At 40.8% G+C, this 15,392-nt stretch overlaps 1 protein-coding gene across 3 annotated transcripts in view; it reads left to right on the top strand.

The window, feature by feature from the left end:
• LOC102462672 (mitogen-activated protein kinase 12) overlaps positions 1-15,392 on the top strand; it is an 81,839-nt gene that overhangs the window by 23,785 nt on the left and 42,662 nt on the right. Inside the window, exons 3-4 of one of the 3 annotated variants that reach the window (XM_075928185.2) lie at positions 2,501-2,536; positions 10,078-10,136. In XM_075928185.2, the coding sequence (XP_075784300.2) occupies positions 2,501-2,536; positions 10,078-10,136 (95 nt within the window). Of the gene's footprint in view, positions 1-2,500; positions 2,537-2,625; positions 2,989-10,077; positions 10,137-15,392 lie in introns of those variants that run through there. The other 2 variants (XM_006122616.5, XM_006122615.5) reach the window with 2 other exon arrangements.

Below are 15,392 nucleotides of genomic sequence, written 5' to 3'. Positions count from 1 at the left end.
AGACAGAATGGATCCATGTCCCATAATGCATTGCTTTCTGTCTCAGCATTCCATGTGCTTCTGTCTTTGGTTTGTGGCGCTTTTCAATGTCCCTTGAAAGAATAGATCCTGTACTGCTTTCCAATGCTTGGTTAGCTGTCAGTAGCACATTGTGATTGACAATACAATTAATTGTGAAGTTCAGAATTCAGTGGGATTCATAGATGCCTGAAGTGCTATATGACATTGGTAGGAACAACATTAGATTACTTTTGGCATTCACAAAACAGCTGAACATGACAGAACATCACTTTTGTGCTCAGAAAGCTAGCACTGAATGGTGGAATGCATTGTTGTACAAATCTGAGATGATGAGGAGTGGCTGCAGAACTTTGGGCTACAGAAAGCTAACTTTCTGGAACTGTGTGCTAAGCTCACTTCAGTAGTGCAGTGCAGGGACACTCAAATAAGAGGTGTCGTGTTGGTGGAGAAGCATGTGGCAATAGGAGTGTGGAAGCTGGCAACACCAGACAGACAGTCGCAAATCAGTTTGAAGTCAGGAAATCAACCAGTGAGTTTGTGTTAACTCAGGTGTGCAGGACCATTAATTGCATCCTGCTGGGAAGGACTGACTCTTGGCAATGTATGTGAAAGAGTGATGGCTTGCAGAAATGGATTTCCCTGACTATGAAGGGGTGATAGATGGCACATATATTCCAATTTTGGCACAGGACCACCTTGCAATGGAGTGCCTCAGTAGGAAGGGATACTTTTTCATGGTGTTCCATGTGCTTGTGGGATCACTGTGGACATTTTATTGACATCAATGCCAGATGGTCCAGAAAGATGCTTGATGCATGTATCTTCAGGAACACCATACAGAAAGCTGCAAGGGTGACTTTCCTGCTAGACCAGAAGATTACAGAAGAGGATGTTGAAATGCCCATAATGATCCTGAGAGACCTTTAATGCCATGACTCATGAAGTCTTACACAGGAAACTTAGATAGCAGTAGGGAACAGTTCAAGAATAGGTGCATGATGCCTGTTGAATGTTCATTTGGCAGATTAAAGGTATGCTGGCAATGCCTTTGTGGCAGGTTTGGGGATACTGTTCCCATGGGCATAGCTGTGTGTTTCACAAATATTGTGCAATGTGCAGGTAAGGATGTGTAGACTGAGCAGCCAGATACTAGAGCTATTAAAAGGGTACAGTCTGGAGGGGGGCTGTTCAAATCAGGAAGGCTTTTAGTCAACTCTTCAAAGATGAGAATTAATAATGTATGTTGCAAAGGTGTCAGTGAGGGTGGTAGGGATGTAAGCAACTAATCGACTATCTGATAAGCAAAAGCTATTCGGATAGTCGACACACTAGTTGACTAATCGCTTCCCCCCTTTGCTGCCTCTATCACAAAGAGCCCCTGCTGGGGACTCGTGTGCATTTCAAAGCAAAAGTGCCCTCATGGAGCCTGGGGTCAGCGGGGGACTGCCTGCTGGCCCCGGGCTCCATGCTGTGTGCCAACTTTGAAATGTACAAGAGTCCCCAGCAGGGGCTTTGTGCATTTCAAAAAGGAAGCCCAGTATGGAGCCTGGGGCCAGTGTAGGACTGAGTCCAATGGGGCTCTTGTGCATTTCAAAGCGGAAGCACCGCGGATTCCCCACTGACCCCAGGCTCCATGCATTTAAAAGCAGACTCGGACTCCAAGCTGCATTCCAACTTTGAAATGCACAAGAGCCCCAGGGGAGAGACTCTTGTGCATTTCAAAGCGGAAGGGACGCATGGAGCCTAGGGTCAGTGTGGGACTCAGAGTACATTTCAGAGGCGAAACGTGGAAGTTCTTATTGACGAATCAAATAGTTGATGGAAATCCCATCAACTATTCAATTAGTTAATTAATCAAAATGTAACATCCCTAGAGGGTGGACTGAATGGGAAAGTGAGAAGTCCTATACAGCAGAAAGGAATTCACAGGTGGAGTTTCGGAAAGGCCTGGGAAAAGTTCTGAATGCAGGGTGGGCATGCATCTGCTCAGTCTGGAGCATTGTGAGGAATTGTAGCATCTCAGCTAGCTTCTCTATGCCTTTGATTATCCTCTCTATTGTGGCCATAGCATAGGCCTCATTTTCTATTCTGTCCTGCCTTTCTATTTGCCTCTACTGCCTACATTTCCTCTTTTCTGCATGTAAGCATTGCATCACTTCCCAGAACACGTCTTCCTTGCTCCATTTTGGGTGCTTTTTTATCTTGTGGAAGTGATCCATCCATGTGTAGGGAGGTGCTTCAGAAGCATGATTATTAAGTACATGCACAGCATTGAATCAGTACAGTAAAATACACTTGTAGTAACATGGCAATTACTTTCTCACTGACTTTGACAAGTACACATGCCAGCAAACACCCCAAGCATCGTGAGTTTACCTTAGGGTGGGGAGCATTTTATATGGGGAGAAAAGCAATAAGAAAGGGTTGCAGTGCTGTTGAGCAGTGATAATATTCTAAATTTTCTCACCCTTTTCCACAGGTGGGGGTTATTGTATCAGATATCTCACTTCTGAGGGTAAGCATGGAAGCACACGTGCATTTGTTGTGGTTTCCGTCCTGGTCCCTTTGCTCCTCACCTGGGTGCTGCTTTGGTGCCTGCGCAAATGATTGCAGAATGAAATGGGAAAGCTTTCTTCAGTGGGAGAAGGAACAAAACAGCTTTGTAAAGGAACCTTCAGCAGAAGATTGCCAAGTACCTCCAGGAAAGTTTCCTAGAGATCTTTCCGGAGGAATCCCATGGGTGTGCATCAATGCCCTATTTTGCTGTACTGCTTAGTTGCATGGAGAAGTGTTACCACATTGAAACCCAGCCAGCACTGTACATTTCTATGCCCTCAGTCCACTTCTGCACTTCACAAAGCAAAGCCATTTTCCACTTTTTGCTTCCTCCTTGCCAGAGCGCAACTGCCAAGATTGGCTAGACACCTCCCGAGCAGAGAACAGCTCCTGACTGGACACATCACCCAGGTGACCATCCTGTTTGTTCCACCTCATTTTCTGCCTCCTTTTTGTGCTCTAGATTAGGTCCACTTTCTGCTGGCTCCAGCCCCACAGAGCTCTGGGATATGGGATTGTTGCTGACGATAGCATCCAACTCCTTGTAAAAATGGCAGGTCTCGGATGCAGCAACAGAGTGAAGGTTTGCCTCCCTTGCCTTCTGGTATTCATGCCTCAGCTTCTTGATCTTTGCTCTGCCTTCTAAGTGTATCCTGATCACAGGTTTTTTTACACAAGCCCTGAGAAATTTGCACATAGGTATTGAAATTTGTATGGTTGGAGTGCAGCTGGGACTGCACAGCCTCCTCTCCCCAAATATTGAGCGATCCCACAGCTCTACATTAATCCGAGCAGGAGAGCATTTGCCGTGTGGAGCCACAATGGTCAGCTGGAAAGACACAATGTGAGCTCTCCATGCTGAGCAAACAGGAAGTAGGATTTCAAAAATGCCCTGGTCTTTAGAGGAGGAAGGGTGGACGGTAGCATAACTAGCTGTACAGCAGCAAAGTTGAAATAGCTGACCCGAGCACTCAGGATGGACATTGTGGAACACTCACAAATTGATAAAATCAAGTGTGGTGTCTGCACTGGCACTTTGGTAACGAAATTTTTGTGTAAAAAGCTCTGTGACTGTTGTCAAGGTAGTTTTATTTTGTTACTGAAACTGAGGAGCTTTGTTACCAAAAATGGCTTTGCAGTATGTATACCTCCATTGCCTAAAGCTGCCTTTTGGTGAGAAAATTCTGCAGTATAGACAAGGCTTAACTTTTATTCCAAGTCCATAGAGCATACTTTCAGTATAAATTTTTTAATCCTTCAATATTATCCATACATACATCTCACAATGATTATGAACTAAGTTATGGCTTTCAATAGATACCACGTGTGTTACTCTTCAAGGATATATATCCTGTAAATTGTTTCTAGTGTTGCAAGTTTGCCAGGTCTGCTGTGAGTTGTTTGCAAAGAACAGGGAACCCTTTGCCAAGGGCTGTCTGTGTCACAGTGGAATATAAAGAAATCCATCTTTTTGTTTGCCAAGAATCAATTCTTTTAACAATTTAGTCTTGATTGTATTTTCTTCTCTAGACTTAGAGCTTCTTTCAGAATCTGTTCTTCTTCTGAAATATTTTAAACATGTTGTTGCAAACTGCTACTATTACTGAAAGCAATTGAATTTTATTACTATTGTCTTTGTTACCTTGCACTCCAGGGGTGCGTCTAGACTGGCAAGATTTTGCGCAAAAGCAAGTGCGCAAAAACTTGCCAACTGTCTACACTGGCCACTTGAATTTGCGCAAGAGCACTGACCTTCTAATGTAAGAATTCAGTGCTTCTTGCACAAATACTTTGACGCTTCCACTCAGGGAGAAGCCCTCTTGCGCAAGAATACTTGCACAAGAGGGCCAGTGTAGACAGGTACCTTAATTTTTTGCGCAAGAAAGCCCAATGGCTAAAATGGCCATCGGGGCTTTCTTGCGCAAAAGCGCGTCTATACTGGGCACGGATGCTTTTGTGCAAAAGCACTTTTTGCGCAAAAGCATCCATGCCAATCTAGATGTTCTTTTGCGGAAATACTTTTAACGGAAAAACTTTTCTGTTAAAAAGTATTTCCGCAAAATCATGCCAGTCTAGACGCAGCCCAGATGTTCAAGATCAGTGTTACAACAACTTCATCCTCAGAGTACCTCCTCCTACTCTATTGGGGAAGAAGAAAGAGGAATCTACATAAGAAACTAATACTGAAAAACTCCGATTTTTTTGGATCTCCTCTCCCCCCCTCCTCCCGAGTTATCCCCCTACCATTCACTCCACTTTGGATCTACCTTTAAAGGAATGGGGGAGGGACTTTCACTGAGTTTACAAGGAACTAATTAACACAGGATAAAATAAACAATCATTCAAATGGCCTTGGGTTGATGGAATACACTCCTCCTTGTGCTACTCCATGCCAGAAATCTCAATTTAAAAACTGAGCAGTAAAGTGAAACTCTGGAGAAGTGTCTTTTCCAGTGACATTCTTTCTCCACAGAACTTGCATCTATAATAACAGTAAATGCACTGGTGAAGAAATTGATGCATGATTTTTCATAGATTCCAAGGCCAGATGGGATCTTGATCATTTAGTCTGACTTCCTGTATAACACAGGCTATAAAACTTTTCCAAAATAATTCATTTTGTGCTGGAGCATATATATATAAATCTTAGTTTTAAAAATTGTCAGTGATGGAGAATCCACCAGAACCCTTGATTAATTGTTCCATCAGTTAATTACCTCACTGTAAAACATTTGTTCCTTATTTCTAGGCTCTTTTCTGATCCTACTTATTATCATATTCTTGAATTTTGGACACCAGAGGTATGTCTAGACTGCATCCCTCTGTCAGCAGAGGGATGCAGATTAGGCAGGTCGACATTGCAAATGAGGCAGGGATTTAAATATCCCATGCCTAATCTGCATAAAAATGGCCGCTGCGTTTTGCCGACTCAGCACTTTGTCTGCAAAAAGTGGCAGTCTAGAAAGGGATCTGTCGAGAAAGAAAGCCTTTTTCGACAGATCCTGTAAACCTCTTTGCTACGGACATAAGGGATCTGTCGAAAAAGGCTTTCTTTCTCGACAGATTCCCCTCTAGACTGCCACTTTTTGCCAACAAAGTGCGGAGTCGGCAAAATGGGGTGGCTATTTTTATGCAAATTAGGTGCAGGATATTTAAATCCCTGCCTTATTTGCGATGTCGACCTGCCTAATCTGCATCCCTCAGCCGACAGAGGGATGCAGTCTAGACATACCCCAGGACTAGACACCATATTCCAGCAAGGTTGCACCGGTGCCAAAAAGGCAAAGTAACCTCTGTGCTCCTACTTAATAACCTCCTGTTTATGCATTCAAAAACAGAATTATTCCTTTTGACCACAGTTTTGCACTGGGAGATTATGTTCAGCTGATTTTCCATCATAACCCCAAATCATTTCCAGTCACCACTTCCTAGTAAGGGCACTGGAACCTTTGAAGAATTGGGGATGTGGGTATGGCCTTTGGCAATGCATGTGGGAAAATGTGATGGTCCCATGCCCCCACAGATTTTCTTCTTGGCTTATGCTAAGCATGCTCAGATGGACTGAGCGAAACTCCGTGTGTTTCTTTTACTAATAAAGTGGGGGGCATGGCCTTCTCAGTTTTAAGTGTGTGGGAGCATTGCCTGGCCCCCCCTTTCCCAGGTTTCAGAGCCATTGCAGAGCCCTCCTTCTTCTAACTGCGGCCTACATTACTTTTTCATGTAGTTGTATTAAAACAGATGCTATTTGCTTGTGCCTAACTTACTGAGTCTTCCAGATCACTCTGTATTAGTGACCTGTCCTCTTTATCATTTTTGATAACTTCAGGGTTTTTTCTGGGTTTTTTTATACATACCAACCAAGTATTCAAAGGATTAACCACACTCGTAATTTGTGCTTTACTATCCAAACTGGTCCTTATGTCGATCGTTATGTTTTAAGTACTGTGCACTTAATAGAAAGATGACATTCCATGATAGCAAATGTTTTTGCAGAGTATTATGCAGAAGAATGTTTCCAACATACTATCCAGTGATTTTTCTTATATTTGCATTAGTCACTGAAATTACATTTTTTTTATTTCATCTTGTATCCTCTTGTTTTTAGTGTATCTACAGCAAGCTGTGACATGAATGGAAATATTAATAACTGTATTCTAGTTGGGGAAAACATTCTGAAACATAGCTATTAAATAAAGGTCACTGGTGATAAGGAAATAGAATTCTCTTTGATATTTATAAATGATTAATTATTCTTAGTCTGACTTGTCCAGGTCAATTTCAATGATGTTGCTTTAAAAAATCCATTTTGAAAAAGGAAAAACAATTTTATCAAATCAAATCAAATGACAATAAATGAGGTACTATCATCCATTGCATGTTTATAAAATTATCTATTTTGCGTGCTACATTGGTCTTTTGAAATTTCCTTCAGGATGTTTAAAATGGAGTTGCTGATATTTCTCTGGTCTTTTCAATTTAGAGGACAAAGACCAATGACAAGCTTGTCTCAATTAGTTTTCCAGTTTACTGGAGAAGTATGAGCTGAGTCCTTGCCTCTCAGGACAAATCCTGTTGTTAACTAACAAGATAGTCCAAATAACTGATATATTCCACTGACTTTAATGCAAGATGAAGCAGAATTGTAATGATCTTGATTAATCTCTTAGGTGTATGGTTGGTATTTTCAGTTGAAAGGACCCATTTCAAGATTCTCATGTTTCACAGTAAGAAAAGGAGCATAATATGGATTCCCATACTTTGTTTGCTATAAGGACACTGGTCGCAAATCCATGTGGTACAGCATCCATACAATTACAGCAAGGGAATTTAATCTGGACATTAGGAAAAACTTACTGTCAGGATAGTTAAACACTGAAATAATTTGCCTAGGGTGATTGTAGAGCAGGTTAGATAAATATCTGTCAGGGATGATCTAGATCAGGGTGGGCAATAATTGTTGATGGGAAGCCACTTCAAGATTTTGATAAGTGATCAAGGGCTGCACTTTTCTAAGGCAGTAGTGCACAACCCGTGGGTCGCGACCCCCAAGGAAGTCGCAGATGTCTTCCTGGGAGGTTGTCGCGCGGCACGGCCACCAATGGCCAAGCCCAGCCCCCAGACACCCGGATCTAAGTGCCGCACCACGTGGCCGCCAACGGCCGGGCTCAGCCATGGGGGTCGCAGTTGATAAAAGGTTGCACTCCTCTATTCTATGAAGGGGGTGCAGAGTCTGGGATAGAGGTTGGATACAGAAGGAAGCATGGGGTAAGGGACTGGGGTGCAGGAGAGAGTGTAGGGTCTGAAAGAGTTTGGGTGAAGGAGGGGGTTGTGACATAGGGCAAAAGAATGGGATACAGGATCGGGGAGGGAGTCTGGGTGCAGGAGAGGATTCTGGCCTGGGGGCGAGGGTATCGGAGGAGGTGCCGAGTCTGGGAGGGAGTTGTGACCTGGAGGAGTGGGGACAGGTGCAGAGGGTTTGGGTGGTGGCCTGGGGCAAGAGAGAGTGTTGGCCTTGGGCAGGGAGTTGTGCAGGGGAAGGGGGCAATGGGAGCTGAGGAATTTTTCTGGGGGGCAGGAACAGTGTACGAAGCCTTCGCTTTCCCCTTTCATCTATGTCCGTCCCCCCCTTCAGCCCCTGGTGCCCAGAGCAGACAGCCACAGGGAGCAACCAACCACTTAAAACAGAATGGGGCTGTTTCTGTGATTGAGGGTCCTGGCAACGCAGCCCACAGAGCCCACCCTGATCTAGATGGTGCTTGGTCCTGCCATGAGTGCAGGGGACTGGACTTGATGACCTCTCAAGTTCCCTTCCAGTTCTAGTAATCTATGATTCTTCTGTGGTATCAATTACTTTTCCTGCTGAAGTGCTGTCACCATGATGTAGCTTACAATCTAAGATAGGCAACAGTTCAGGTAAAAGAGGGCATAGAAAGCTTATTGGTTAGAAAAGGATAAGGAACACTTCTTCTCAGGAAGTAGTGGGTTTTAATGAAAAGAGAAAGGACTTCATGGATCAAGTTGACTATCCAATAACACACACTATATATGTTACCTATATATATTTTAAGAATTTTTGAAATGTAGATTCAGCCAGGTGCAACTTCAGAAAAATACACTTTCACAGTTTTCACAAGCAGCCAAGCCCTTAAAATTTCATGATTCAGCTTTGATGAGCACATCCAGGCTAACTTTAAAATCTCCTTTATATTTTTTAAATAATTGAAGAGGGTGAAAGTTTATGTGTAAGGGCTTTTTAAGTGGGTGGAGACTATATTTATATTTAAAGATTTAAATGAAACAAATCCTGTTCCTTAACTGTATTTCTTTCACTCCTTTTTCTCTTTGCTTCCAGGCTTGGTGGGAGGGGGGAATTTGGGGGGGGGAGGGAGTTTAAGAGTTTTGGTAATAAATTGTAAGTATTGGAAGAAAAGAGGAAATTTGTCATTTTGCAAAGCAAGTTTTAAAATAGTTTTTACTGTTGCTCCTTAATTTCATGGTAATGCCACAAAGCATGATAAGGTGCTAATCCTGATTGTTGTATTTTTCCACTATTTAATTTACGGATGTTTAATTTACTTCAGAGGAGTATTGGCAATGATTGTAATTATATCCAGACAGCTGGTCTCATTCCACTGAAGGACTTATTAGTGAAAAATCAGGGAAATGTCTATTTTATACATTTTATTAAAGTTTTGTTGAAAAACACAATATTGTTAAGGAGAATCCAAAATATAGAGCTGTTAAATTCCCAGTTGCGTTCTTGAAGACTTATGGTTACTTAAGGCCAATTAGCCCTTTTTCACAGGAATAAACAATTGTAGTCCCAAGGTCCTGGCCAAGTTCCATTCTGAGAAGTATATTCTGCCTAACAAAATTCTTCTGCAGATGAATTTGGAAAATTAATTTTATTTGCTATTCTAAATTACCTAGCATTACTATATGTTGACCCACAGTTGGCTCACTTTTCCCCAAAGGAAACAAAAAACAGGACTATGTAGCACTTTAAAGACTAACAAGATGGCTTATTAAAGACTAATAAACCATCTTGTTAGTCTTTAAAGTGCTACATAGTCCTGGTTTTTTTTTCAGCTAGACCAGACTAACATAGCTACATTTCTATTACTTTTCCCCAGAAGTGACTCCGAATAGTAAAGATGGCCTATTCCTATGTGTACAATGGGGTGAAACTTTTGTTTGATTGTAAAATACTTTGGATCCTTCAGTGTGAGAGTTATCAGCTGTTCTATGTAATTGCCACTCAAATTTGCCTGTATATTAAAAAAAAAACCTGTAAAATTTAAAGTTTGTTTATACTTAGGTCAAGCAAACCCAGTGATGGAGGTGAAAATTGATGGATAATGGGTGACAGACCTTTAGAGTTGTGTGCTTTGCTATAGGCAAGGTCCTTCTCATCTTCATATTTATTATGTGGTTGAAGGTTTTTTTGTTGATGAAATATTAATCCATATATTTCTGTATTTTTCTCTCTTCTGTATTTAGGTTATTGGAATATTGGATGTGTTCACACCAGATGTAACACTGGAGAAATTTAATGATTTGTAAGTTTTTGATACTATGAGAAATCATAGGCATTAACTTATGGTTTATTTCTGAATTTCAGTTTAATATAAGTATTAGGTTCATGCCTAAAACATTTTAAAGGACTTGTAAGGGCACATCTACACAGCAGGGCTAAACTTAAAATAAGCTGTGCAACTTGAGCTATGCTAACTGCATAGCTTAAGTTGAAATAGCTTATTTCACTTTTGGCACCCTATACACAGCAGTTATTTCGAAATAGAGCACTCTTCCTCCAACTTCCCTTACTCTTCATACAACTAAAGTATAGGAGTCAGAGTAAGCAGTCTTCCAGCTCAACATTATTTTGACATTATGTCGAAATAACTGCTTATGTGTAGATGCGGACTATGTTATTTCGGAATAACATCAGTTATTCTGAAATAACGCTGCTGTGTAGACATAGCCTAAGAAAGTTAGATGCCTGTTATTGAAACTCCATGGGAATTGGTGCATCCCTCCCTTACACACCTTTGAAAATCCTCAAATTAAAGCACTGAATTCATATCAGAGAAACAAAAAGCTAAATTCTGATCTCCAGAATCCACACTTCATATTTCTAACTTCATGCACAAGAGTGATACATGCACCGAAATAGAAATATACACATTCAGAAGATCGTAACTTTAAAAATGATGTTACATGATGCATTTTGCCTAAAGCACCTGAGTTACTGTGCTTCCAGAGTAAAGCCGTTACCTTCAGTAGATTGCAGTGTATTTCCTCTATTATAACTGGGATCGGAGTTGTGTTCAAAATGTTTTGAAATCACTCTTCTGGTAATACAAATCTATCCCATGTTGTTTAAAAATTCAACGTTAAAATACAAAAGTAGAAAATAAAACACAAAAATTGGGTAAGCCCAAGGTTGTGGACTGAATGCCCCCTTTACCCATGCAGGACTTTGAGGCAGAGACTTTATAGGATGAAGTGTCTAGTAGACTAAGTAAAACATCACCCAGGAGTTTTGAGGGTACAAAAGGCAGATAGAGGCTTATTGTCATGACTAGAAGCACAGCAGTGTGTTGCAAATGTGTTGTGTATATTCCCAGCAAGCTGTCCAGTGTAAGCAAGTACAAATGTGTTTACAATTAAAACAGAAATTAGTGGAGGTTTTTGTGCATTAAAGGTCAGATGAGTCATTCAAGGGGAGATTTGATTGTTTACCTCTTGCTAACTAGTCATGTGGGAGCTTGTTTGGGCTGTGATATGAATTTGATCCTACTGTACTGTAGCTGCCTCATGGCTAGAAACAGCAAGGCTGGGGCAGGCAGTTCCAATATTGCCAGTCCTCTAGGGCATTATTCCTGTCTGAACCCTTTAGGAATTGGAAGGCACATATTTTGATATGGATCCTACCCCTTCTTTTTGGAGGCAAGCATACACTTAGATCTTGCATCAGCATCAATCTGCCAGATAAAGTGGAAGAGGTACTGGGGCGAAAGCCCTGCCCCTTCTGAGACCCCAGTGCTGTTTCAGGTGGCACCTGACCATTTTCCCCACATACACACACCTTCCCAGCCCTGTCACTCATGAGATGAAAAGCTAGGACCCTAATCCTGCAAAGAGTCACACATATAGTTTGTTAGGACTACCCACCGAGCATCTAGTTAACTTCCCTATAGAATCATAGGACTGGAAAGCACTTCAAGATGCCATCTAATCCAGTCCCCTGCATTCTTGGAAGGTGTGATGCATTCAGTCACAGGAGTCCCCTTGAGTCTGTCACCCAGTATGTTGGTCATGCCACTGAGCCTGCCTACCTGCCCTTTGGGGCACCCACCACCCTGTCCTGCTGAGTTAGAAGCTCTGGTCTCCCTCAGCTGAGGCAGAGTTGGGGTAACAGCCCTCCAGAAGAACAACTCAGACACTGAACCAACTCAGCTCTAGGAGGGCTTAGCTGTGAGGCCATTGACAGCACCCAGGAACACAGCCCCAAACAGGACCAAAACCCCTAATAAATCTGTCTTGGTCTGCATAAAAGTTTTACACAAAGAAAGCTCAAAAGGTCAGCCCCCTTTGTCAGTGGAAGAGAGATATGCACAGTGATTGTTCTACACTGCCCTGCCTGGATAACAATTTACACGGGGCTTGATAATAAACAAAAGAGTTGTAATTAAGTATAAAAAGAGATTGCAAGTGAAAACAGACAGATCAAAGTAAATTACTAAAACAAAATAAACATGCCAGCTAATCTTAATACACTAATCCTTAGTTTTACACAACGTATTCCTCACCCTAATCCTTAACGCAGATGCAGTTCTTTACAAGCCAGAGCTGATCTTTTCTCTGACTTTTGTCTATCAGCTTCCTCTGTATCTGCTTTAGTTGGGAAGGCAGTTTCAAACTTCAACTGAAGAGAAAAGCCTGAATTCTTTCCATTCTTTAAATAGACTTCCCCAGGGTGGGAACCCTTTGTTTAGTCCCCCAATGCCTATGGAAAAATACCAGATTCAAGATCGATTTCAGTACATGGAATGTGTGTGGCATGGTCACATGTCTTTGTAGGGCTTTATAGGGTCACAGTTTGGGCTTACAGAAAAAACAACTATTTACAGATCATTACCTGTGTAGCAAGCCGTTAGTTTCCAGAGTATCTATCACTAATGGTCCACATTAGCACATTTAGAATTATAAACGAATCCACACTTCATATTTCTAACTTCATGCACAAGAGTGATACACGCACCGAAACAGAAATATACACATTCAGAAGATCGTAACTTTAAAAATGATGTTACATGAGGCATTTTGCCTAAAGCACCTTTGAGTTGTTCATATTCAGATTCAATAAACCAATTTTCATAAAGCATGGGGGGGACATGATAGCAGAACTAAGTATTCTCTCTAGACCATCCCTGATAGATGTTTATCTAACCTGCTCTTAAAAATCTCCAATACCAGATATTCCACAACCACCATGGGCAATTTATTACACTATTTAACCATGCTGACAGGAAGTTTTTTATAAAGTCCAACCTAAATCACTCTTGCTGCAATTTAAGCCCGTTGCTTGTTGTCCTATTTTCAAAAGAGAATAATTTCCCCCCTGCTTCTTGTAACAAACTTTGATGTAACTGAAAATTGTTATCATGCTTCTCCCACCCCCGGTGTCTTCTCTTCTCCAAACTAAACAAACCCATTTTTTTTCAATCTTCCCTCATAGGTTATGTTTTTCTAAACCTTTAATAATTTTTGTTGCTCTTCTCTGGACTTTCTCTGATTTGTCCACATGTTTCCTGAAATGTGCACTCAGAACTGGACACAGTACTCCAGCTGAGGCATAATCAAGGTGGAATAGAGCAGAACAATTATTTCTCAAGTCCTGCTTACAACATCCCTGTTAATATGTTGTTAGTGGGGTGTTTTTTCCCCAGCAGTGTTACATTATTGACTTATATTTTGTTTGTGATCTTCTATGACTCTCAGATCCCTCTCTGTAGTACTCCCTTCCAGGTAGTCATCTCCCATCTTTACATTTGTCATGATTGAAATTCATCCTATTTTCTTCAGACCATTTCTCTAATTTTTCCAGATCATTTTGAATTTTCTGTCTTCCAAAGCAGCAACCCTCCCAGTTTGGTATCTTCGGCAAATTTTATAAACATGCACTTTATGCCATTATCTAAATCATTGATGAAGATATTGAACAGATCTGGACCAAAAACTGATCCCTACAGACCCAATTCAACATGTCCTTGACTTTCAGCCACTGTTAGCTACTCTCTTGGAATGTTTTTTGAACCAGTTATGTACCCATCTTATAGTAGCTTCATCTAGGTTGTATTTCCCTAGTTTGTTTATTAGAAGCTCTCGTGAAAGAGTATCAAAACCCTTACTAATATCAAGATATGCCATATCTACCACTTGCCCCATTCACAAGGCTTGTTACCCTGTCAGAGAAAGCTATTGAGTTGCTATTTGTTGCTTGACTCAATTTGTTCTTGACAAATCCATGCTGATTGTTATTTATTACCTCATTATCTTCTAGGTGTCAGCAAATTGATTGCTTAATTATTTGCTCCATTATCTTTCTTGGTACTGAAGTTAAGTTGACTGGTCTGTATTTCTCTTTTTTACCGTTGGCCACTATATTTGCCCTTTTCTAGTCCTCTGGAATCTCTCCCGTTTCTACCACTTTTTGAAGAAAATTGCTAATGGCTCACATGCTTCCTCAGTCAGCTTCTTGAATATTCTAGAGTGTATTTCATCGTCCCTGGAGACTTAATATAATCTAACTTGTCTAAGTAACTTTTGACTTGTTCATTGCCTATTTTAGCCTTTGATCCTACTTCAGTTTCACAAGTGTTGACTATGTTAGACATCAAATCACTACTAATCTTTTTGGCAGAAATTAAAACAAAAAGTCACTTCTGCCATTTCCACATTTTCTGTTATTGTTTCGCCCTCCCTCATTTGGGTAATGGTGTATTCTGTTATTGGCCTTACTCTTGCTTTTAATGTATTTATGGAGTGTTTTCTTATTACCGTCTATGGCTCTAGCTAGTTTACTCTCTAGTCTTTCTATTGTGTCCCTTATCTGCCTGTGTTATAGTCATCCTCTTGTAATTTAAGCTAGTTTCCACTTTTTTTGTAGGACTCTCTTTTGAGTTTCACATAATTGAAAATCTCTTGATTCAGCAAGTGGTCTCTTGCCATACTTCTTATCTTTCCTATGCAGTGGAATAGCTTGCTTTTCTGTCCTTAATAATATCTCAGAAAAACTGCCATCTCTCTTGAACTGTTCTTCCCCTTAGAGTTGCTTTCTATGGGATCTTATGTACTAGCTCCCTGAGCTTGCTAAAGTCTGTCTTCTTGAAATCTTGTATCTTTATTGTGCTGTTTTTCCTCCTACCATCCCTTACAATTGATAACGCTACCATTTCATAACCACATTCACCCAAGCGGCCGTCCACTTTCAAATTCTCAGTTTTTCCTCTCTGTTTGTCACAATCAAATCTAGAAGAGATATATAGAATGACTTCTATACTTTATTTTTATCTATTATGATTATGACTGCTTGAAGCAGGTACTGAGTAACTCAATCACTTGTACTAGGAAGTTGTCAATTACTGTAATAGGAAACGACAAATTGTTCAGAAATTATAATTTCCTATTAACTCTCTACCAATTTCCTGGAAGTCGTATTATTTTTTAGAACAAATTATTTGGTTCTAGAGGTATTTAATTTAAATGGGAGATCAAATGAACCAATAGCTTAATTAAATGATAAGAAC

This window comes from Pelodiscus sinensis, chromosome 1 (assembly GCF_052426305.1).
Source record: "Pelodiscus sinensis isolate ZL-2025 chromosome 1, ASM5242630v1, whole genome shotgun sequence".
Classification (NCBI taxonomy): Eukaryota; Metazoa; Chordata; order Testudines; family Trionychidae; genus Pelodiscus; species Pelodiscus sinensis.
Note: the sequence above shows the minus strand (reverse complement) of the source record. Positions and strands in the feature narration are given on the sequence as shown.